The sequence below is a fragment of the Acomys minous genome (genome assembly GCF_964271855.1).
Source record: "Acomys minous genome assembly, chromosome: 1".
NCBI lineage: Eukaryota > Metazoa > Chordata > Mammalia > Rodentia > Muridae > Acomys > Acomys minous.
This window is the reverse complement of record NC_140483.1, coordinates 29,667,125-29,693,854: the sequence shown is the minus strand read 5'-3', so window position 1 is coordinate 29,693,854 and position 26,730 is coordinate 29,667,125. Positions and strand designations below refer to the sequence as shown.

Here is a 26,730-nt window from a genome sequence, read left to right as displayed (position 1 = left end):
GCTGATATTAAAGACACACATCACTATTCTTGATTGTATGTGGTGTTGGGGATGGAATCCAGGGCTTTGTTTGGCAAGCACTCTGCTAACTGAGCAATGTCTCCAGCCCTGTTCCCATACTCTTGAAAAAGAGAAGCTTATACCACCTCAGAGAACGCAGGTCATGTGTCTGTGCTCCCGCTCTCTTCCTCTCCTCTTAGGCTCCTGATACAGAGCCTGCTTGGTAAGAAGTTCTCTGTTACTGTTTGTCTGGGCTATACTATTGCAGATGTGTGCTTTATCCAGTAGAAACACTTTTTTTCTCTCTTAAGCAATTTCTCTTGTATTAAAGGATAAAATTTCCCAAATAATATTCTTGTTTTGAGTTAAGGAAAGTCCACCCATAACTACAATTTAACACATCAAAATATTTGTGTGTGAGGAGTCAAGGCCATCCTCAGTGGTAGAATACTTGTCCAGGATGCGTGAGGCCCTGGGTTCTAAGCCCAGCACTCTAGAAAAGGGAAAATACATGTGTGACATTGCTCTCACAAGTGCCCACATTTCTGAAGACATTCTTCTGTTTTTACAATAGGAAGGTGTTCCTTGTCTCCAATTTAAGTCCATGAAATTACCCTGAGGAGAGAAGTGAGGGATCTGTACCTTAAAACACAGGGACTTGGAGTCTTCACTAAGGAGAAACATATTGAAGCGCAACCTCATTTCCCTCAAGTGTCTTATATTTTGGCAATGGTGTCATTCTACCTGGAAGAATTTGGTCCTGGAATGTTAAAATTTAATATCACTGTGCTGTAGAGCTCAGAACTAGAATCAGGTTAGCAACTTCCTCAAAAGGATAGTTGAAGTCCATCCCCACAAAAACCCAGTAATTTAATTTTTGCTTTATCTCAAGTGAGAGAATGTGCCATTTTTATAAGCTCGATGACAAATACCTACAACAATAAGAAAAAGAATAGACATCCCTACTCTTGGTATCCTGGCTAGTGACAAAGATATTAAAAGAGACATAGCAACAATACATTTAAAAATTAACATTTTTATAAAATCAGGTATCTGGTATATGTTCTCCCACTTAAAGATAGCAATTGGCACAGTGCTGGGTTATATGTGGAGTAGATCACCATTCTTAGCTTAAATAGAATCATAGTTTCACTGAAGAATTTAATTAATGAGTTAGTTCATAACTGCTGAGAGTGCTTTTTTTTTTTTTTTTTTTTTTTTTTAAAGAAATGGGCATTGCATTGAGTAGTTAACTAGACCAACTGGGTGGTCCTGTACATTTTCAAAAATTGATTTACTGATGTAAAAAGAATAGTTTCAATGTATTTTACTTACTAAAATAGGGAAGTAAGGAAAAGAGTTATATTGTTTAGAAATTATTTGTTGGTTTCTGTAGTGGAGAAAATCTTTATTCTCATCAGTCTTGGCTCACTAAATTCTTACTAGATGCAGTCTTTAGATTGCAGATGGGTGATGTTTTCCCCAAAGAGTGCAGTTATTGTTTTGAGAACATAGCACAAACTTCTTGGAAGTCGCTACACTGGGTGGTTTCTCTGCTGTACACAATTGGGTTATTCCGAGTTTATGAAAACAAAAGCTATTTCATTTTATTTTACTGGTATTTATGTCTTGTCTGTGCTAGAACCTGAGAAAAACACAGAGTCCATACCCGCCTCCAAACTCCAAAGAGACAACATCTGGGACGGACACTTTATTTATGGCTAGTACTGTCTGCCTTTTCCTGTGAACACACACACCAAACCTTCATTTTATTGGAATAACTCTGAAGTAGACCAGATGAGGAAAGCTGCCCGTGGAGAGTTTATAGACTCTAGTACACAAGAGCTATTTTCTGTATGGTCCAGGATGAGATTCAGTCCTCTAAGCCAGAGAAATCCAAGGGGCGGTCTCCAGTTCTTATTGACAAGTTACTGGCTTAGCCTTGAATCAAGCAGGACTTCTGGTGCCTCAGTTTCCTCAAACTTATAATGATGGGCTTGAGACCGATGATCTCTAATATCCTTCCGAATTCTAAAGTTCCAAGATTCTCCTAAGAGGGCGTGTGCCAACATGGAAGAAAAAGTCGTTCTCTAGGGGGCAAAGGGCCTATTATCTCAACTCTGTCTTCCTGTGTTAGTACCAGCCCCACCTCACACCCACCCACCCCTGTTTCTTTCCAGAAATCCTGCTGGAACTCTGTTTTTTAAAGTCTGTGTATCCCCTCTTCTTAAGTTGCTTTCTTGTGTGGATCCGTGCTCTTGCTATGGCCCTTAGCACTTCAGTTCTGCAGTGCCCGGTTGCCAGATCCCCCTTTCAAATGTAGAGTCAGCTCCTTTGATCATAGGAAGCTTTTGGCATGGGGAAATTCCCTGGAGTCTCTTCAGCTTTCACAGAAATTGCACTCTCAGGACCCGTTGTAAGAGCTTAAAGAGCCTTCCGCAGCATCTCCCAGGATCTCATTAAGGTCACCCAGTTGGGCAGAGCACGAAGTGTTGGGAATTACAGGCACATCAAGTTCAAGTCTAAGGAAATAGGGTACACTCTCAAATGAAATCTCTTTCCACATACTGTTCACATCACTCCCCACCATCACTTTTCACTGCTTTTCATATCCTGGCTGGAGAATTGTGCCAGAATCCGTGACACATGCCACCCTTGGCTTCAGTATCATCGAAGAGCTATAAAAGTCGATGTCATATGGATTTCACTGTGGACACACAGTCACTCCTATTTGCCTGCTGTGTGGATATGTGCTGGGTAAAAGAACCTTAAATTTTAATATTTTGTTCCAAAGACTCACAAGTTTATTGAGTGACCAGAGACACTATTCAGGACCTACAATGCTTTCATTGAAAGGCCATTACTCTCACAATGCTAACAGCTGAGCAATAATCAAAACCCAACCACTCACCGAATAGCTCAGATACCTCCAGTTTTGCAGCTACTCTGGTAGGATTGGATGATTTCCTGTGTGATGAACAAGCCATAGTTCTCATTTTAAATTCTCCTTTGAATTTCCTCTAAATAAGAAAGTGGGGGTGGTCTGTGGCTGCTTTAAAGCCAGACAGTCTCCCACCACCACACACACACACGCAATAAATGTACAGGAAGGTATGTGTTTCCATTCACATTAAAGGCAAAATTGCAAAGGATATCAGCCAATTTCTATTACAAACTTGAAAAGTCCAGGAAAATTCTGTGCTGTTGCTCAGTCTGTATTTATACCCTATCCTAAAACTTCAGTGCTAGACAAGTGTCTGCAGCATTTGAATCAGTTAAATTAGCCCTGTCTGGCACTTAAAATGCCTTCAGTTGTATCCGCATGGCTACATAAATAGAATGCCTATTTGTTAATCTTCAGAATTAATAAATGCAGTAGACAAAACATTGAGGCCATCTGCCCCGCACATAGTAATGGGACATATGTCACCACATATGTGGGGTGGAATGAGTACACACGTGTGTGTGTGTGTGTGTGTGTGTGTGTGTGTGTGTGTGTGTGTGTGTCCATATGTAAATGCATATGGATGGAAATTCTGGGTATGAGGAGGAGCCTTGCAAAAACTACTGAAAACATTACATATTTTACAGTGTCTCTCAACCCTTTTGGGATATATTTATGCCCCAACAAGAGAACATTGTATTTATACTGAGTCCTTGACTTCTGAGAGATTTCCTGATGTGCCTGTTTAATTCTATCTGACATTCACTTTAAGATTCAGGACAGAAGATATTTCTTTGGTGAACCCTTCTCTGACCTTCCTAAGCAGCAGACGTAACTAATAACCTCCTTACTGTGTTTACTGCAGTCTCTATACTATGGCAAGCATCACAGTAGATGTGTCTTAACTTGTCTCTCCAGGTACATGAGAGCTTGAGGGTAAGAATTCTGCTCAGAAATATTTCTTAGGTCAGTGGACATTCATTTTTTTTTAATATAAAAAAGTTAGATATCATTGTAGCATTTTTAAACAGTGTGTCTTAGTAGAGGCAAGGTAGCAAGTAGGAAAGAACCAGATATAGTTTCCAATCCATGTTCTCTGAGGCAAGCTGTGCTGTCTTGAGGAAACGCCGCGTTCACTTAACTTACGTGCAAAGTGGAAATAGAACTGCCTAAGATATTCTGACAAATACAAAAAGGCTCCCAGACACCTCACTATGCACCCCTTCTCTCACATAAAAAACGAATGCCTACCAGAAGCATCCAGTGCACTCACACTTTAGCCTAGAGTGCCCTAGCAACCTAACACCTCCTCTTCCTCCCAAACAGGTGGGTTCCTCTTACTAGTCTCATCTGAGGCCTGGGAAGCCTTGCCCTGAGCCAGACCCCAGCACAGAAGATGTTCATACAGAGAATGACGTCAGCCGTTCAGGAGCTCTTAAAGTGTCTTTAACGAATGATGAGTTCACTTATTTAACAGATAGTTTATTGTGTGCTTACTGTAATCTTTCCAGCAGTACCGTATGCTATGGAGGTTACATACTTGACGTACTTTAAAATGAATTAAATGCAATAATTACAATTTGAGCCCTTTGTCTATGTAATTACTATTTCATTAACCTGTACCATTCTTCAGTTCTATTCGTCACCCTAAACATAGTTTCCATGTGTTTAAAATGAGCTATCAAGATCTTTAAGAAGTTTTAGGTCTGGAATATTTTGAGTTTTTTTTTTTAACCTTCCAGTGAAGAAGGGCAGACTATGTTCCCTACAGTTTTTTTTTCTTATTTCCAAATTTTATTTTCTATGCTTGGTTATCATAATTGCCATTTTTAGCTTGCCCCGGTGTCAGAATTCCAAACAGAAGAAGCTGGAATGTAGGGCACGCATTATATGAAAAGTGAACTGTTTTGAAAAGGCTTTGAAGTGTTGAATAGAAATATTGCATTAAGAAAATTCCAACCAAATGGAAGAAACCTGCCGCTGGACAAGCAGCGGATGTGCGGATGGGATTACCAACCGTCAGTCAAGCAGAGAACACGGCCTGGTGTACAGATCGATATGTTCTGTGTCTCTGTACACTGGGATGCACCACGGAGTTGTCAGCAGTTGTTAAGTCTGTATGTATTTGCATCCAAAGGGAACAACTTGACCATGTTACATAGGCTACAGATTTCAGTTCAATCTGCACTGGTATAAACAAATCCATTCATGAGTCTCTATGAAAAAAGATGACTCTACAAATACAAATTGACATAAGAATATGTGTGTTTTAGGTTGAGTTGGTGAGAACACAGAGAGGAAGCTCCTCTAGCGTTTTAGTTCTTGAAAAAAAAAAAACCTCCTTTATTCTAATATCTGGTGGTCTATGAACAATAATAATCCAGAGTGCTGTGTATTCACCCATGGCTTATTGTAATTAGGCCATGGGTGAATTGCATGGCCTCAGAGAACACTAAGGCTAAAGAATAGCAGGGAGTCACTTAGGTGACTTTGTGCACAAGCCAGTCCACCTTTGCAGTGTTACAGAGAGGTGTTATTTCTCAGAGATAAGGGAACAAAGAAGCCTTAATATCCGGCTCAGCCAAGGCAGGAAATTGCCTACTTCCTGAGCCAGTGTGGGATGGGAGCCAGATACTGGAGGGAGGAGACCAGTCAGTGAGTGTTGGAAACCTCCTGGTTTTATTGTCAGGCACATGGTCTTTGTATGACAAGGACAAAAACTCATTTTATCTTTAGCACAGGAAGATGCTCGGCGAAGCATTAATGACAATAAAGTATGCATATAAATGTCATGGATGGTCAGTACTTTTCATAAATGGCCATTCATTCTCAGATGGGTTTGCCTTCTATTATTGAGTCTCTCCACCCGTGGAATGTGCCAGCATTCTAATTGCAAAGACTATCAATTATCTTGCTGATTCTGAATTCTATTTTAAAAGTGTAAAATAGCAGGCTGACCTTACGCCCTTTGCCCTAATTACATACATATGTTTTTATAGACCTCTACGCAACCCCGCTGACATTAACAAACTAGTTTACAAAGCTGTTAACCTTTCCTGTTTTCTTTTCCTCGTTTGTAAATCAGAAATGTCAAACTAGATGATTTCAGAAGTTTGAACTCTAGTGAAAAGTGGCAGAAGTTCCATCAAGTACAGCAGTGCATCTCTGGCAAAGAAATCTTTAAAATCTGAGATCTGAGTTTGCATCTCTTCCTCCTATTATATGATGCTTGATATGGGGGAGTTCTCTAATATTCTTGGACCAGTTTTAACATTTGTCACTGGAATAGGCTTGCATTGTAGGTTTTTTATAGGATTAAATGGCATAGGATATTTATGCTACAAAAAGCATAGGATATGTATTTAGTAAATTGTCTTTTATTTTCTTATGGGTCTATATGAATTTAATATATTTTGTTATCCTTTATTAGGAAGAAAACAGGAAAAACAATGATTCACAGGATGATTTAATGATGGGTTAAATTTTGAGGTGCAAATATTCAGGATGAGAAACATTCTGTTTTGGGAAGAATGTAATCAAAGTTGTAATAGTTCTAACAAACAAAGCCTATGTGGACACTTTGATCTCGTGATACTGAAATTTCATCTGTCAATCTATTGATTATTTTCTTAAATATTTGTATTATACACAATGATTTTTAATAATTTTCCTTTTATTGTTTCATTGAAAGTAGATTCTTTTCTCCTTTAATACATCCTGACTATGTTTTCCCTTTCCTCTACCTCTCCTACTTCTTCCCCACTTCCCTCCCCTTCCCTCCAGCTCTCCTCCCGTTCTGTCTCTCATTAGGAAAAAAAACAGGCTTCAACGATATAACAACCAAACATCACAAAATAAAGTATAACAAGATGAGACAAAAGCTATCATATCAAAACTAGTTATGGAAACAGAACAGGAAGAAAAAAAGTCCCAAGAGCAGGCATAGGAGTCCGAGAGTCACTTATTCTTACAGTTAGGGTTCCCATAAAAGTACTAGGCTAAGAGCCATAATATATACCTGGTGTAGACCCATGTGCTTGGTACTTCCATCTGTCGAACTCATATAGGCATTGTTTAGTTAATTTAGAGAACCTGGTGTCCTCTATTCCCTCCAACTTTTACAATCTTTCCTGCTTTGATGGAGACCTCCAATTTAGACTCTGTCTTTGCATAATGTCTGGCTGTGGGTCTCTGTATTGGTTCCCACCTGCTGTTGGAGGAAGTCTCTCTGATGATGACTGGATAAGGCAAGGATCTAAGAGTATAACAGAATATCATTAAGAATTGCTTTATTGATTTTTTAGACCAGTTGTGTTTGGTCTTACCTTAGGTCTCTGGGCTATCTAGTCTTTGGTTCTTGGTTACCCAAGCAGTTGCCGGGTGTGGTTTCTACTCATGGAGTGGGCCTTAGATCAAATGACACATCAGTTGACTTCTTCACAAGCTCTGTGCCATCATTGTCTTAATATATTTCAGGCAGGACAGATTGTAAATCAAAAGTTTTGTGTCTGGCTTGGTCCCAGGTTTCCCTTACAGTAGCCAGCAGAGTACCTTCCTACACCAAAGAGACTAGAACACCAGGGTGATGGCTCAATGTAGGTACCAGCTCAACTTCTTCATGTTTAGTGAATTGTGTGGGTGCTGTTCTCAGCAATGAAGCCTGATGTAAGTTTGTGGAGAGCAACCCTCTGTCTTAGCAACAGCCTGGGTTGTCTGGGGAATTTCCGTGGGTCCCTATTGGCCTGTCATCTTGGGGATTGTATTAGTTAAATGTCCCACTGCTATGATAAAAATACCCCCAACAAAAGCAACTTTGAGGGTGCAGTCCATCATGGAATGTCAGTAGACTCTTCAGGTCACTGCCATGTATTCACGTGTGACACTTGCCTGGATTTAGCTTGCTTTCTCTTTATCATGCACTTTGGGACCCTAGCCCATGAAATGGCACTTCATATATTTAAGTAGATCTTCTTCCCACCTCAGTTTAATTTTGAAAATCCATTACAGACATGCCCAAGTGATTATAGACTATCAAACTGATAATGAATAATAGCTATCACAAGCCTAACTCATGTCAACCTGATACTAAGGCATCACTTTGTAGCCACAAAGTGTCTGTCTTCCTCTTGTGCCCATAGGATTACAGCTATATCATAATGCAAAATGCATCTAGTCCATCTTCAAAAGACCCTGCAGTCCTTAGTAGTCCCAGTATTGTTCAAAGTATATGTGCAGTCTCTTCTGAGATTCAGAAAATCTCTTAATTATTTGCCCCTATATCATAAAAAAAAAAAAGCTACGTTGTTTCCAAGACACAATAACACAGAGTAAACAGTTTCATTCCAAAAGGAAGGAATAGGGGAGTAACAAAGAGTGATCAGACCGAAGGGAAATGAAAACCTCCAGAAAATGCCAAGTCCTGCAGCTCCATGTCAGGCGTCTGGGGCTTGTTATGAAATAATCTTAGTTCCAAAGCGCGTAGGTAGCACAGCCCCTTCACTTCTGTCACTCGCAGCAGTTCAGCCAGCTGTACTCCGTGCCTGCAGCTTTCCTTGGCAGACATTTCCTGGTTCTGGCATTGCTAACATTCGGAGGTCTCCATTACCATTTAAGCTTCACCTCAGTAGCCTTATGCAATGGCCTTTCATGGCCCTTTGCAGGGACTCTGACTCTGCCACACATTTCCTGGCCTTAACAGTCCTCTAGAATGCTAGAATAATCCTCCATGACCCCTTCAATTTTGTACCTTTCACACCTACAAAGCTAGCACTACCTGGATGACACCACCAAATTCTGTCAGCTTAGGGTAAACCCTAGCCCCTTTAGACCACAGTTAAAGTTTTCTCTGTGTCCTGACCCCAGGAAACACTTTCTATGTAGTTGGATTTAAGCAGGGAGTCCCCTTGGTCTCTTAGTTTAAGCTTTCTCCTTTCAAATGAATTTGCATTTTCTCAAGATGGAGCCTCCAGTTCATGAGCTCTTGTCCTCAGGTACCTTCCTTGTTGCTCAGGGTAAAATACTACGTTTCTCTTTAATGGTGTAGTCGTCTCCCTAATAATTACAGCTGCTTTCCTGTCTTCATTTTCCTTACCTGATGCTTTGGTCTTGCTCATACACCTTCAGCTCACCGAACTTCACATCTTCTTGTCTTTTTCTTCTACTTTTTGCTTCATTTCTCTGTAGACTTTTAAACTAAATTTCATTCAAGTTCTCAGGACATGGGCAGAATGCAGGCCGACTCTTTGACAAAATACACAATGGGAATACACAATTCCAGTTCCTGTTAGAGTCCTGTCCATCCTGAAGCTTTTCTATGAATATGGGGAGATTTATTGTAGAATCATAGGAGAGAAGGCAGTGGGGGAGGGACAGCCACCCCAGGGAACAGAGACAGAGAGCCAGGTAAAGAGAGAGAGCAAGACTAAGAGCCCATTCTGAACTTTACGATCCGGACCTCCACTGCTTTCTGGTGTTTCAGACTCCTACCAGAGCAGATCATTAAATAACTTTACAGCATTCAAGGACTTTTCTAGCCAAAACCTTTTACATTTCCTCTCACACACCAGTTCCAAAGGCTTACAAGCCACACAATAGTTAGGTTTATCACACAGAGCCTCATGTTTCAGTACCAATTTTATGTATTAGCTACCTGTTCTGTTGCTGTGTGTTTGGTTCGGTTCTGCTTTTTGTTTTGGCTCACTGTTCAAAAGTACACTCCACCATGGCAGGGAAGTCATGGAGGCAGGAGCCTGGTCACACTGTATCCACAATCAGGAAGCAGAGAGGGATGCGTACCTGGGCTCGGCTACTTCCCTTCTTCTTGTGCAGTCCAAGACTTCAAACCGTTGAATGGTGCTGCTAAAGGGTAGAACTTTCCATCTTGCTTAACCTACATTTAGAAATCCCTTATAGATATAGCCAGAGGTTTGCCTTCAATGCAGTCCTAGATTTTCACAGTGGGCCATCCGTACTGATTATCACGGAGATCATCTCTCCATCATAAATCTTTTTTATTCTTTATTTCTTATTCATAATAAACCTCAATGTGTATACATTGTAATTTATACAAACAATACTATATTAATCAATATATAGATGACCACCATATTTTCTCTTTATAAGTAAGCTTATAGGAAATAACCATGAATAATCATGTATGTGTATATGATTATATGTGTACATGTTAACATACTCACATGTATATGTGAGTATATCTGTAGACTATGTTTCTAAGTGGAATTATTGGCTTAGTAGAGTGTGTATTTGTGATTAAAGTTTTAAAATATTTTAAGTGGCACGTATGCACTTTGGCATGTATGTGCGGGATACAGTATAATAATTTACTTCATCCCTGTTTTAATGCTTATACACTTGATCATACATACCTTATCATTTTAGAAGATTTCCGTTTAGAAGGGTATACACAGCATAGTGGCCTAGTCCTTGCACATAGCAAGATAAGTTTATGTGATGGAAGAAGACTAGGAAATGGAGAATCAGGAGCTAGTATAGTCTTCAAATTTCAAACACCTGTTCCCAGTAACATACTTCTGCCAGCTAGACCCCACCTCCTAAAAGCTCAATGGCATCTCAAAATCATTCTAAGTGTCTGCGAACAAGCATTAAAAACATAAACCTGTGGGGGACATTTCATATTCAAACCATAACAGTACCATTGGAAAAAATAAATTGAAAAAATCATATGTATATGGATTTATTTATAAGTTCTCTATTCTAATTTAAAAATAATACCACCAGCATCCAGAGCAAACCTTAGCTAAAATAACAAAGTTGGAGGCATAAAAATAGCTGACTTCAAAATATACTGCAAAGTCAGTAATCATCAAAATAGCATGATATTGTCATAAAACCAACACATAAACCAATGTTGAAACATTAACTTTTATTTTCCTGTTGTATTTTTTTGTCTCTGAAATTTACTGCCTATGTCTGCTAACCTAGGCCTACTCCTGGAAACTTCCAGCCTCCATACAATTTAATCTGGGCCTTGAATATTTTCAGCCTCTGAGAATTACTGCTGAATATGCTCACCCTTTCTAGCTCTTTCTGAACTCTGGCTGGCTGGCTCAACTTAGCTGTTCTTGATCAAAAGTCTCTCAAAGCTGACTGATTCAAAACTAGCTTCTCTCAGCTTCTGACTGAATTTTTCTGCTTGGCCTCAAATTAATGCTAGAAATCTGTTCTAATCTTCTCACTCCTCCTCATTCTCTGGCTCATCTGTCTTCACCTGTATCTAGCTTGTTCTCTCTCCAACCTGTCTCTGTAAAACTCTCCCAGTAAAACTGCCTTTCCCCTCTGTTCCTCTGCTCTCTGCACTCCTTCTTTAGTCAGCTCTCTTCCTCTCTGTTCTCACGAGAGTTGCACATATCCTGTTCTGTCACATCTTCCTCTCATTCATCATTTTTTCTGCCTCTCAGACATCACTTTTAAACATGGGTGCTTCCTTTTACAAACTAACTTTACCTTCATTATTTGGGTTAACAGTGTGTACTAAGGGCACTGTTTCCATTCCAGCTGGATCACACAATCTTTGGATGTGATCAGAACAAACATGTTGTTGGATTAAAATTCCTCTTCACCTGTTGTTCTGTTTTGGTGACTATTGGCTTTGTAGTATTGTGAGGCTATGTATTAGTTTTATTGTTGCTTTCTTTCCATTTTATGAGACTGCTGTTACATTTCTGATAAGGGTTATATTGAACTTCTATCATTTTAAGAAGAAATAAAACTTTAATAATGTTAATTCTTCTGATGTAAACACAACCTACTTGTCTATTTCTTGGTGTATGCCATCTTCAATCTCTTTCATCCATATTTTGTAATTTTCATTTTAGGAATAATACACTTTTGGTTAATATTATTTGTAGATATCTTTGTAGTGACTTTGAACGTATTTGTTTTCTCAATTTCTTTTTCAACAAGTTTGTTATAGGTGCATAAAAATGCTGCTGCTTTTGTATCTTGACTTTGTGTCTTTTAATTTTTAATTGATCAACTTAAACAGTTCTTCTGTGGAGTGTCCATGTTTTCTATATAGAAAAAAATCACATAATATACAAACAAGGATAATTTGTACATTCCCTATATATTTGGATTACCTTTATTTGTCTTCCCTTAAATATATTTGCCAGAAGAGCACCAATTAAAAGTGATGACAGTGGATTTCTTTATCTTATTCAGATCTTAGAGGAAATACTTTTAACTTTCCCCCATTTAATATGATGTTGGCATGGATTGGTCTTATACAGCTTTATTGTGTTGAAGCATGTTCCTTCTATACCTTATGTATTGAGTTTTTTGGTTTTGTTCTTCATTTGTTTGTTTGGGTTGTTGTTGTTGTTGCTGTTGTTGGTTTTAGTTTTGGCTTTTTGAGACAAGGTTTCTCTGTGTAACAGTTCTGGCTGCCCTGGAACATACTCTGTAGACCAGGATGGCCTTGAACTCACAGAGATCCATCTGCTTCTGCCTCTCAAGTGCTGGGATTAAAGGCATGCTCCACCAATGTCCACTTGAAGATTTGATTTTTTTTTGTTGAGTTTTTTTTTATCTTGAAGAAATGGGCAATATTTTATAAATTTCTTCTTTTTGAATTTTATATGTATTAGTGTTTTGCCTGGATATTTGTCAATGCACCAAGAATATTCAATACCCATAGAGGTCAGAAGTGGATGTCAGATTCCCTGGTACTAGAATTACAAATGGTTGTTAGCAGCCATATGGGTTCTGGGAATCAAAAGTAGATCCTTAGGAAGAGCTGCCGGTGCTCTTAACCTTTGAGCCATGTCTCCATCCCTGAGACAGTGAATATTGTTTTGTTGAGTGATGTTATGCCTACTTTGAGATGATAATATAGTTTTGAGTCATCTTCACACTCTTGAAATTATGAGTTATAGTTAATAATTTGCATATATCAAATCATCTTAGCATTCCTGAGACAAATTTCACTAGATCAGAGTATATAATATTAATTTATGTTCATGAAGGATATAGATATATGTAGTTTTCCTTTTCTGTTATCTCTCTTTTCTGATTATTGGTCTAATTTTTTTTTAAATATGAGCATGTCTTAGTTTCTTTTGCATTGATTTTTTTAGAATATTTTTGAGGATTCACCAGTAATGTCATTACCTCCTTCAGTTTTCTTTTGTTAACCATTATTTTTCTGTTTTGACTTTGTATTTCTTCAGTCTTTGTAGGTTACATATATACAGAAGCCTATCAAATTCTTCAGTATTTGCCAATTTCTTAGTGTATTGTTTACAGTCATTTTGTGATATTCTGTATTTCTGTCATAGCCATTGTTACATCTCCTTTTTCCCTTCTAATTTTAGTAGTAATCACCCATTTTCTTTCTCTATATTTTTCCATTTCATCTTTATAATTACTAATTTTCATTTTAGTGAAATGTTATATGGCTTTTAAAGAATTAATTCAATTTATATATACAACTCCTTAGTATGACTCACCCTTTATCCATATATCCCTCTTAGTTTTCTGGTTTCCTAAAATGCGTGGATACAGCATTTAGAGTACATTGATGCTTTAGATGTAGGTGTTTGTTGCAATAATGTTTTAGTGCTGCACTTTCTGGTGTTCCACATTTTTTATTTGTTTCAATATTTTTGTAATTGTTTGTTTGATTACTTGTGGCACAGAGTTTTGCTAAACTAGTCCAGAGTGGCCTTGAACTTAGAACCAGCCTCCATCAGCCTCGCATGTTATCTTGAAAGGTATCTGCTTCCACCAGGTCTTGTTTGAGAAATGTTATTTCTATTTTTATCTTGACAGACTGACAAAGATCATAAAGTTTAATAGGATCATGTATTTGTCTGAGTTAGTGAAAAGCTGACATGTACATAATTAGAACATACTATGTACATATCTAAGAGACCAGATTCTGATGTTCAAAATGCATCTCTTTATCATAAGCATGATGTGATTCTTTTCAGGAACTATTGTCGACCCCAAAGATGGGAGGAGAAAAACCAACCCAAATCATCATAGTCAAATTAATTTAAGCAAGAAATTAATTAAATCAAGCTTTTTCATTCATGTACATGGGTTGTGTCTCCTCTGAGAGATCAGCCTTGTATGTGAGGAACACAAAGTCTTTATAGTTCAGGAGTAGAGAGTTTTCCAATGGAGATTTATTGGACAAAATAGGAGGGGTTATAGGAATGGAACATAAGGATAACAAATTAGTCATGATGACTTCCTGAAACAAAGACATGACTGCAAGGTACTCATAACAAGGTAGCCATAACAACCTTTTGAAACAAAGGTAGGGTTATAAGATGGCTATTAACTTTTTGAAACAAAGACATAATTGCCATTCCTGGAACAGGCAGTACAGAATCATTTGTAGTTAAGGTTATACGCAGGGCATAGTCCAATCCTTGAGAAATAGAGTTAATCATGAACAGGAATAAAATTAGTTTGTTTTTACTGTAAGATGTCTTTTATGAGGCTTGATGTATGTTGCTTTTATTTTATTTTATTTTATTTATTTATTTTTTGTATGTTGCTTTTATTATGTTTAGGTATGTGCCTTGTCGCAAATATGCCTGTCAGATATAGTGGGCTAGAGGCTGAAGAAGATGCTCCAACGTCTGAGAGAGAATTGGGTGACTATTCAGGTAAGAAACTGTCGCTGTCATTTTCTCATTTGGAAAACTATTAACCTGCATTTTCGACATACTCAGGTAATCAAGTTTATTCCTTTGCAAGTCTCTGATGGAGTTGAAGACCAGGTAGCTTAGTTTTACAATGAAGCTTAGTTGTTTAAGGGTTAAGATGGTTTTAAGTCTAGATAGGTGTTCTAAGTTAATAATAATATGTGATGGAGATTGATTTACATTCAGATTTAGAAGCACCAAGATAGGAAAGATGTTTTCTTCAAGGCTGTCAAATACCAATAGCCAAAACACTAAGAATGTAACATTTATATAATTCCTGATTGTGTCATGGTTCTTCTTGCTATAGGTAATCTATTGTATATAGGTATAATAATATAAATGTATATGTAAAAAAGAAAATAATAAAAAATGAGAAAAATATGTCTTCTAAGCCTAAAATGGCTTGGAGAAACATTGAGAATAGAGCCCAAGATGTTTTTCTAAGAGAAATTTGCATCTATCTGGAGCCTTGCCCTATATCAGAACATCCCCTGTCTGTACCAAGAAGAGAAGGAGATCTCTAAATTGCTATAAACACATCCATAAAGAGACCACAAACAAGTCTGTATACTAAAGGCCTGACCTTTATTTGCCATGCTTCGTCCTCAGCATCTCCTCACAATGGACCTTCTCCTTATATGGCTTTGGTTTCATTTGAAAGTTTCTATGTCTCGATTTAAGGCTATTTCCTGGACTAACATATGACCACTTCATTAGGTTTGAGCTTTAAATCCCATATGATGTGGTGGCCACATAAGATCTGAATGAAGATAAAAGTTTCCTGTCACTGTCTACTGGCACAATCTGTGTACTTTGTACAGTATTCTTTTAATTATTACTTTAGAATTCCCTCTTATTTATTTAAAAAAGATTACTGTAAAACAGCAAACAGTTATACCAGCCACCATCTCATAAATCCTGTCTTTACTATCTTTTAATTTCATCAAGAGACCAAATTTAGTGATTGATCTGTTCCATGTAGGCTTTTGTAACTACACTCCTTGATATTTGCACAATGATGCAATTGTCTGACTATACAGTTCTCAAAATATATTATTAATCATGTGATACTTATCTTCCATGCACATATGTAAATGACTCATTTTTCTTTTAGTAATTCATCTTTTGTTAACCTAGGTTCATCTCAATAAACAGCTATGAGAAGCAAAGAAAATATATTTCAAAATTACAAATATATGAATATTATGTCCTTTAATTTCCAATGTACATATTTGTAAAAGTACTTATTATTTATCATAGTAGGAGTTTTAAAACAGACCAAATGTCTAAGTACATTGATTTGAATAAACAATGAATGCATCTATAAACAATGTGACTATATGAGCTCCTTAGCAGATAAGAATTAAGATATAAATATCAAAGAGATCCTCGATACTCTCCCTTCTCCTTTTTGAGACAGGATCTCCTTTAAAGGCCATGGCTGGCCTGGCACTAACTATATAGACTAAGTTATCCTCATACTTACAAACACCTTTCTGCCTCTGACTTTCAAGTGCTAGGATTGCAGGTATGTACCACCATGCCCAGCTTCTCTCTTCCCTTTAAGATTTAATCTTTGAGCCTAGGAAGTGTTATGCCAATAGATGCTGTAATAGGAGGAAAGATAGTGGTTATGCATGTGGTACATGTCAGCAAGGATAGTGCTGATGGTCCAGGAAGGTTTAGTTTGTATTCCCTTCCACATGGTAACAGGGAAGCAAGACCTATAGGTAAGGTTACAGGAAGAGTTATTTTCTTAAGTGCAGGTGAATGGTCCTAAAGAGTAGACAGTCTATTTTTATTTCCTCCTCTTAGTGTGATTAAAGCCTCCTCCCTGAAAAATTTGCTTGTGCTCTGGAGGTGGCCTCAATTCTAATTTTCTTCCTGTGAGTTCGTTTTCCTTGTCTCATGGGATTATGAAGAAGAAAGTCAACATGGCTATCCTCTTGAACAATTATCCAAGAATAAATTTCCTTATATATGGGAACTTTATATAACACACCCTTCATGCTTCTGGAGAAAAAGAGGGGCAAGAGATGATGAGGGGTTCGGATGTGACAAGCTGGTCAGAAAGGTCTCGGTTCTGAGGTTGGTTCTTTAGTTCAAAGAGCTTACCTTGTCAAAGCTTCACACATTAGGGTATCATTTTTCTGAGCACCAAAATGTGACATTTTGGTCACATGTGCAGTTCAGTTTCTAGCACCCACATGAAGCTACACAAAACTACTCATAATTCTAGATTCAGGGTATCTGATGCCTCTGGCCTTGGAGGATACCTGTAAGTATGTATGTATGTGTATGTGTATACACACACACACACACACACACACACACACACACACACACACAAACTGAATATCTTGAAAAGAGAAACTAGGGTGATTGTTTTCATGGAGTGAAAAAAATGTAAGTAGAAAAATAATTAGAAGTCACGCATACTAAAATCACTAATTTTGACTACAGATAAAGTTCAGTCAGTACAGTGTTTCCCTTGCATACACAAAACCTGAGGCTTGGCCCTAAGTACTACACAAATGTGCATGTAATGACTTGTACCTTTAATCCCCAACCATGGGAAGTGGAGGCCGGAGGATCAAGATCATCTTCAACTACCTAGTAATTTTGAAGCCAGCCTGGTTTACAGGAAGCTCTATCTAGAATAAAAGAAAGAAGACAAATAAAAAAGGAAGAAAGATGAATAAGAGGAGGAAGAGAAAGAAAGAAAGAAAGAAAGAAGGAAGGAAAAGAAAAGAGGAAAAGGAAAGAAAATAGGAATCATCAAGGAAACCAATAATTTCATTTGATGGAAAAGGTCTGTAGAGGAAAGTGATGGGGAATGAACCTGTGTACACCTGCAATAGCCGTTCTTTCTCTTTCTCCCCAACGCTCTCCTTTTTCTTCACCTTATTTCCATTTATATTTTCAATATTACTAGCCAGTGGTCATTCAGTATTTTGCATTATGATGCTGAAATGACATTTTAAATATTATAATGCATCACTTTTCCTTGCTAAAGGCATCATGGATCTTTGATCCAAAAATATAGAGAAAACCAGTTGATACTGACTTTGAAGCTTCCTCCCTGCTGGCTGTCTTTATACTGCTAGACAGCAAGGCAGGCTTCTGGCGAACAAAGGTCATCAACAGTCTAATTCATATGTGAACACTGTGTACTACAATAATGATCAGCTGTGGTTCCCAAGGATTCAGTAGCAGCATAAGTGTTATGGGAGTAACTAACTGATTTCTGATTGCTTTTAAGACCCATACCACAGGAGAAAACACATGCCAGTACTGCAAACCTGGCCAAGAACTCATGGTTGGGGAGATCATAGGCCCAATGATGAACCTACTGCTATTAATTTGCTAAATGGACATATTATTTAACTGTCATCTAAATTGCTGTCTCTACACACCTATAGATTAGTGTTGCTCTCTCTGACCTCAACAGAGAAGCTTCTTTGTGAAGTGAACAGTTGTTAACACAAAAACTCACAACTGCAGAGAGTAAGTGTCCCTCTGGCTGGAATTCAGACACACCCCTAATGCCAAACAATGAAGATAAAATTAGTTTATAGAAGGAAGCACCCACGTTTGAAAGTGATGTCTAGTTCAGAGGCAGACAAAGCCCAACTCTTATGAGAACAGAGAGGAAAGAAAGGCTAATGGAGAGTGAGTGTCTTGGAAAGAGAAAGGAGGAGGTAGTTTTACAGGGAGAGTTTTATAGAGACAGGTTGCAGAGACAAAAATAAGCTGGGACAAGCCAGAAAAAGAGAAGGAGCCAGAAGATTATAAAATTTTGTCATGGCAGATTATCATTAATAGTATCAGGGATTGGCTTTCTCTCATCGAGTGGGTCTTAGGTTGGGCCAGGCATTGGTTAGACATTCCCTCAATCTCTGCTCTATCTTTATCCCTGCACATCTTGTAGGGTGGTTAAATTTAGGGCACAGAGGAACTTGTGGAGACTGAAACACCCAACCAAGGATCATGCGTGAGCTCGACCTAGGCCCCCTACACAGATGTAGCTAATGGGTAGCTCAGACTTAATGTGTGTCCCCTAATAAAGGGAGTGGGAGCTGTGTCCAACTTGTACTCTATTGCCTGGTTTTTGATCACTTCCCCCTAGTGGAGCTACCTTGCCATATCACAGGGGAGAGAACACACTCAGTCCTGTGTGAGTTGGTGGCAGGGGCAGGAGGGCACTTTTTCTGAAGAATAAGGATGGGTTGAAGATAGAGGGAAGCTGGGACCAAAAGGAGAGGAAAAAAGGGCTATGATTGGGATGTAAAATGAAAAAATAAATAAATAAAATTTAAAAATCCCTCCATGGTTTCTGTTTTCTTTCTTTTATTTTCTTTCCTTTAAAAAAAAAAAAAAACAGGAGCTGAAGGATGGCCTTGAATTTTCTGTGTAGCATAGGATGGCCCTGAACTTCTTGTCTCCACCTCCCAAGTGCAATAATTGCTGGTATCTGTCACAATACCTAAGTGTAGGTGGTTCTAGAATTGAATCCAGGGCTTTGAACCAACTAAGCTATCCCTACCACACTGTATGCTTTTACATTCATTGTTATTTTTTTTTATCAACAACTACAACAATGGTTTTAAAGATGTGCTTTAAAAATCTTGTTAGCCAAGTACTTTTTCCTTTTATGTATAATCCAATCCAATCTCTGTGTTTAAGCCTCTCACCTTAATTTTGTCTTCTATTTTTCTCTCTGTCTTCATTTCTTTATCATTCTATATGTGCTATTTGTAACAATTAAATATTTATAATGATTTGGACTTACCAGCTTAACTTACCAGCTTGGATTTACCAGTTATACTTTCAACATCATTGTCTAAAAATTTTAAGACCCATGTTAACTTACTTGGGTTCATCCTAAATTAATGCTACAATTGGCTAAGGCCTGCATCCACCTATACATAAAGTCTTTAAGTAAAATAGTCCATAATTTGTATTCCAGGGAAAGCTTACAGATTGTCACTATCAGTTTTCATAGTTTGAAACTGACTTTTCAAAAATGGATGTGAAACCTTGTGTGATGGTGCTGTGCATGGTTGTAGTCTTGAGCACTTTACAAGGTCAAGGTCATGCTGAGCTACATACTGAGATCTTATCTTGGAAGAAGAAAAAATAAAAAGAAAGAAAGGAAGGAAGAAAGGAGGGAGAGGAAGGAAGGGAGGAAAAAAGGAAGGAAGAAGTTGCAGAGGAAGCCATGTTTTCTGACAGTTGATGTAAATAAGCTCAAAATTCTCTTTGCAAAATATAGCTACTGCACAGAAGAATCACACGATCTATGAAAAGTTATGCCGTCCAATCAAAAAGCAATGTCTTTATCCACTTTCCAACCTATGAAGAAAGCAGATTTATGTTCATAATGCCTGGCCTCCTGTTTCTGGTTGACTGTACAATAAAAGTTTTTCTTTTTTCAAAATCCAAGTGTTATAGTAGTGGGATGGGGTGGTGGCGGTATGTATGTTGAATGTGTGTGAATGTTCTCTCTCTCTCTCTCTCTCTCTCTCTCTCTCTCTCTCTCTCTCTCTCTCTCTCTCTCTCTCTGTGTGTGTGTGTGTGTGTGTGTGTGTGTGTGTGTGTGTGTGTGTGTGTGTTGGTGATCAAAGCAGGTATTAGGCATACTGCACTATTGCACACAGCTTCTTCTGGCCCAATCTTTCTAATGAAGGTTGACTAGTTCTGAGTGTGCCTGGTATATCTGTTCTCTTCTTCTAATATTTTACTGATTTCCTATTAGTTATCCTTCATTAAACCTGAGTTGAATATATCTTGCTCAGTGTCAGCCATTTCTCATGATAGGTCATAAATTTAATTAGAAGTTTTTCATATCACACAACTGATACATGTTATGTTTCTTTTAGATTGATACATATATTTTTTTATTATTTGTGTTTTGTTCTTCCTTGATTTGAACTTGACCATTATCTCCTAGACATATAGGAGAAACTAATGCATGTGTGTGTGTGTGTGTGTGTGTGTGTGTGTGTGTGTGTGTGTGTGAGAGAGAGAGAGAGAGAGAGAGAGAGAGACAGAGAGAGAGAGAGAGAGAGAGAGAGAGACAGAGAGAGAGAGAGATTTGGAAAGAGTAGAACATGAATAAGTAGTAGTAGTGTCCAAAAGCAAACTGAAGTTGTTAGGGTTTCCTTACTATTTGAGCTTTGCCTCTTTAAGACAGCACTACTCTTGCCAAGATTACTCATATGGAGTAAGAAATTACTTTCTTCAGATGACATTATAAACATTTGTCAGTTCTCATGCCATACTTTTATTCTGCATGGTTTATCTTGTGGTATAACAGTTTTCAAGTATAATTTAGAAGGTGGCTTTTTCTGAGATTCTAGTTCTAGTCAGAAAGAACAAACTCAAAACATGATTAGCAGAGCCACATCAGATACATATTTTGATCATAAAACTCAGCCATACACACCACACTAATGACAAGAAGAACGCAGCATAGAGTGAAAGAACTCACCCACCACGCTTCTGGGAGTGTGTGGCAGGGCAGCTTGCAAGCTTTGCTTTCTTCTGGTGGCCCAGGCTCTTCTTCTGGTGCTTCATACCTCTCTCATCTGAGACTTGATCCCAGACAGACACAGCACCACCATAAAGATGCACTTATAGTTAAAGGCTTTTTCTTTAAATCCTATTGTAAACTATCTAGCTATAAGTAGCACTTACCTACCTTACCATTTGATATGCACAATTACTTTCCTTATTGAAATATAATTTAGCTGGAGCTTACCTGTAACAATGTGAACTGTGTCCTTAATTACATCTTTATTGATGTGTGTGTGTACATTCGGGGGGGGGCATGGGGTGTGTATTTGGAGTTCAGAGAACAAACAGGAGTGAGATTATTTTTTCTTCTACCATGTGGATTCTGCGTATGTAACTCAAGCCATTAGGTCTGGTAGCAAAGACCTTTACCTGCCGAGCCATCTCCCTAGCCCAAAATACTTCCTCAAGACTGGTAGTGTCTCCAACAGTTACTATTTTTTCTTTCCCTTTCCCTTCCAGTTTTTTGTTTGTTTGAGGAAGTCTTACTCCATAGCCAGGCCTACCTGGAGCTCACTATGTGAGGTTCTGAACATCATGGTGCGTGGCTGTCTCATCTTCCAGTAGTGGGATCATAGGCACGAGCCGTTGTGTTCAGCTAATCATTACCCTCTCTCTCAGAGATTCTCATGGGGTAGGGTCAGTCAGCCAAGGAAACAAGCACAAAATCAAGAGACAAGGGCACATCTTCATGAAAAGCACAATGACGAAGATAAGCACAAGTGCTCTACAGAGGAGTCTTAATCCCAGTGTCTAGGAGTTAGTGGGAAGATGGAAGGATTGAGACAGGCACAGGCAAAACTTCTTAAACACAAAGTTTTGAATCCATTTTTAAAACCAAGATATTTGCTGTAAGAAACCTAACTGTAAGAAGGATAAAAGAGATTGAAAAGGAAGCTTACATTAAAAGATGAATCAAAATGCTATTCTAAGAAATCTGGACTTGATCTTTTATTACAAAAACAAGCAAACAAAAACTCATCCCATTTGGTTCTCTCATGACCTTTGCTACAAGCTAACCTTAGAGATTGGAGACTTCTACATACACACTCCAGCACAGGGATTTAAGAGCGACTCTTTAGCTCCCTTGTAGTCTCCCCCTGAGGATTCCAAACCATTTCTTACACTTACTTTTGAGCGTCATTATTTGCCCTTCTCATCTCTGATAGCTGTGTGCCCGCTTTCCACATCCTGTTGGACAGTCCAAGCACCGGCAGTGAATCTGGCTCTTTGGTTGCTCTGTGTTTCAAGATGGTGGCCAATCTAAAGAGTTGTCAGGCGCCATCAGTTGGAATGTAGACTTACTGGGTTGTGAAGTATCTGTGGAAAATTTAAAACACCCCACACTTACCACAGAGCCAGGGCTGATTAATGCAGTTTATTGCTAAGCCTCAGGGGACACCTGCAGGCTTTTACCTTCAGTCTAGAACCTCTGGCCTGAGGGAAGGTGTAATGCCATGTTAGTTCCGCACTCTTTCTATTAGAGTTTGCTCAAAGCTGCCGACACCAGATGTGTTACAAGCGAACGTTAATTCTCCCCCAGCATCTGGATCACATGTACAGCGAGGGGCAAGATTTATGCCCTGCTGAAGCATTCCCCGGTTTTTAGCACAGAAGTGATTGAACTCCAGATGTTAACAAGATGCAGAGACCTTTTAGCGTGATTAAAAACATGATTTCTTGTTTTGCTCACGACAAAAACCATTGGATTAACTTATTAGAAGTGGAGCTGCCGTCCTGCTTATTGGAAGCCGTGTCTACTTTAGCTATTGAAGCTTGTCGTCGAAAGAATGACTCACCAACTCCTAAAACCAATGGTTTTCAAGGTCCTTCTCCTAAAGCAGGCATGGCAATGGTAGAAACCTCTGAGCAACTTCACAGCTAAAATGGTTCAGCAAAGATCACCTGACACACCCCTCAGTCTTGAGTCAGCTGGGGAGAGAATGGCCTCCTTTAAAATTGGGGAATCGGGATCCAACTTTTGATTCCAAGCCAAAAACCACAACTGTCATTTTATACAGTATTTCCTCAACAGTGAGACATAGTTTGACCTGGGAAGCGTGGCCCTGCTATAATGCTAGCTTTTAGGAGTTAAGATATGATGAAGCCACACAGTGAGACCTTGTTTAAGAAAAAACAAAATACAAACCATTGACTTTGGGGATAATTGTCTTTTCTAAATAGTTGCAGTACATCTCATATTCAGTGTAAATATTGAACATTTTTGTGTCAGGTTATTATTACAACAAAAAGTTAGGTAGTTACTGGATGCAACTGACTTTGAAAGAGACAAATGTGAAGTTTTAGTGCAGAAGTGGGAAGATAAACAAATGGGGCTTCAGTTTTACCTGGACATAACTTGTAGCTTCTGGAACACCATATTCAAAATCCCTTCAAAATAAAAGCTTCTAAGTGATTCTTTTAAAAGAGGAATGTCAGTCTACAAATTATACACACACACACACACACACACACACACACACACACACACACACACATATATATATATATATTTGTTACCTTGATAAGTTTTTATAAAGTACTAAGAGTAGTAGATTCTTCACTGAGGGTTTTCTTGAAGCATTTTAAAAATTAATGTAAGTACAGTTTTTATTTTATTTTAAAAGATTAATATTAAATTAATAGTTCTGATGCTAATTAATCATCTTAGAGCAAAGGAAATCCATTAACTTTTCATTAGTCAAAAATGTTAAAGCAGTGTGCCCATTTCCTTTCCAACGGCTGAAATAGAATACCATGGCAAAACAACTTGAAAGGTGAAATAACTTATTTGGTTTATAGTTCCAGGTTACTGTATATCACTGTGGGGGAGTCAGGGTGACAGGAACTTGACAAGTCGGCTACATCCACAGAAAAGATCAGAGAGAGAATGGATGCATGTGTGCCAGTAACCACACTCAGTTTCCTAGACCACTCTTTCGTAGCCTGGGAACCAAACTCAGGCAGTGGTGCTGCCCACCGTGGGCTAGTTCTTATTTCCACATCAGGACAGTCTCCCAAGGGCATGCCCGTAGGCCAGCTTGATCTACACAAAACCTCATTGACACTTCCTTCCCAAGCGAGTCTATATTTGTGTCGTGTTAACAATTAAAACTAACCATCACCAGCAATCGCCAGCAGACTTTCCCACTACTTTAATGATCTGGACCCTGTAAAAAGTGTTACACTGATGAGCCGTGGAGAAACTCATGCTGCGGTGTTCTCAACTTTACCTAGTCAGGAGAGAGGAGGAAATATGGTGGGTTTTTGTTGTTGTTGTTGTTGTTGTTGTTGTTGTTTTTGCATGCAACTTTAAAGTAGAAACAAAGTCATGTCTAATGATCTTCAGAAACTTGACCCCTTGTTTTCAATGCATCTTCCAAGAATTTGTGTATGCAATATTCAAATAGTTAATGGATTGTAAGGCCTCTTAATCCACCCTCTTCACCATCAGTGTCTTCTTTCTGCTCTAGTGTGATACGAGGTGCAGTCTTCTTATGCTGCTGGTGTGGCCCTGGGAAGCATAGTGAGCATGTCCTTAGTAACGCTTCCTCACAGTGTCATCTGTTTGGGAACTGGAGAACCAGGAAGCCCCTCTCTCAGAATGTATTCACCTAGTGCCCCGGTGTATGATTATGTCTTCCTTTGTCAAGCTTACTGTGGGACTCAGCATGTTTCACAATCCCTCCAAGGAATCACACATTATAGGTCTGTAGACAAGGCTTGAGTTTTCAACAAAAACACAAAACAATTTAAACATAACTCTAGCAAACACCTTGAACACAGCCAGTGGGTATTTTAATTCTTCCCCAAGAGGTTTTTATTTTTTATTTTTTCATTCCTTCTTAAACACAATATTCAGCCTTTCATTAGTTTTTCTTTCCTCTCTTGTGGTATCTTTAGGTTTCAGATTTTTTTTTCCTTCTGTAAAATTTAACATGCTGTTATTCTTATCAAGTGGAAGCCCAAACATAAATGTCACTTGTGTGACTCTGAGTTGATTCTTTACAATTTCTGTTCCTCAGTCTTAGGCTTAGGCTTAGGTTTTTCTTGAAACTCACAGTTAAATTTGGGATAAGTGTTTAATCATTTCTACATGTCTTTGTTTATTCATTTCTCCCTTGGTTATATGTCCTGGCTTCAAAATTTAATATTTTTATTAGCTTCTCAGTGTTGTAAAGTTTATGTTCTGGACTTTATGCACTTGTTTTTCACATTTAAAGATTATTGAAATGTTTTTGAAATTCCAAATAGATTAATTAAAATGTCGATTACTTTTTCAGGGTCATCTTAAAAACAATGGAGGGCTAAAGTTGGGGCTCCTTTTTCTAGTACAGTCTTGTGGGTGAGCCCCTGTACTTCTGGGGGTCTCTGTTACATATTTTAGGCATTAAAAATATTTCCACACCTGAGAAATTGAAATTTCAAGTGTGGACTCCATTTTTCACCTGGGGATGAACATGGTAACACATGCTCACATGTGAGGATCAGAATCATGAGTTGAGGACAACATGGCTGCGTGGTAAGCTTCTGCCTCTGAAAACAAAGGAGGGAGTTAGATTATAGACCTCACTCTTTCTTAGAGTGGTCTTATTTCTTAAAAGAGTTGTTTTTTTTTTTAATTTTATTTTTCCTTCCCAATTTTCTAGTGCTTTGTTTTGTTTAACAGGTGGGAGTAAAGTCAGAGATCCATCTATCGTCATGTTCAGAAAAATCAGTTTGATCCTTACATTATTAAAAGACTTCCTTTTATAACTTTTAAGTTTCCTATAACAAATATGGATTACTCAGGAAATATACCCAGGGTTGTTGTTAATTTTACTTTTGCTTCTGCAATAAGTTGCCATTGATGCAGTGATTTGGAAACACAAATTTATTAGCTCACAATTCTGCAGGCCAGAAGTTCAGCAAGGGTTTCACTGACCTAATACTGAGGTCTTGGTAGGGCTGGCAAAGAAGCTTTAGGACCAACCCTTTCTTAGCTTTTCCCCACATTTAGGGGCAACCTACATTCCTTGGCTTGTGGACATTATTTTACTTTGTTGGACTTAGAAGTATAGCATTTTAAATTTTCTTTTTAACCTACTTATCTCTCATGTACTTAAGAGGACTCCCTGATGACAGTGGGACCAACCTGGTAATCCAGGACAATATCCAAATTTCAGGATCTCTAATTTTATTACACCAGTAAAAAAAAAAAAACATTTTTAAAATGTATTGATGTATTTACCTTACATCCTGATTGCAACTCCCCTCCTCTCCTCCCAGTTCCCCTCTCCACACACACACACACACACACACACGCACACACACGCGTGCGCGCACACACACACACACACACACACACACACACACACACACACACACCCCTCCACCTCATTCTCCCTTCTCCTTCTCCTCAGAGAAGGGGAACATCCTTCATGGGTACCAACCTGCCTTGACACATTCCGTTGCTGCAGCACTAGGCGAATCCTCTCCTATTGAAACCAGGCAAGGCAGCCCAGTTAGGGGAAT

At 38.4% G+C, this 26,730-nt stretch overlaps 1 protein-coding gene across 1 annotated transcript in view; it reads left to right on the top strand.

Annotated features, from left to right (window-relative positions):
• LOC311597475 (uncharacterized protein) overlaps window positions 1-26,730 on the top strand; it is a gene marked incomplete at its 3' end in the record, with an annotated part of 321,153 nt that overhangs the window by 30,268 nt on the left and 264,155 nt on the right. Inside the window, exon 3 of the mRNA XM_084781709.1 lies at window positions 14,506-14,601. Within this exon, the coding sequence (XP_084637835.1) occupies window positions 14,506-14,601 (96 nt within the window). The remainder of the gene's footprint in view (window positions 1-14,505; window positions 14,602-26,730) is intronic.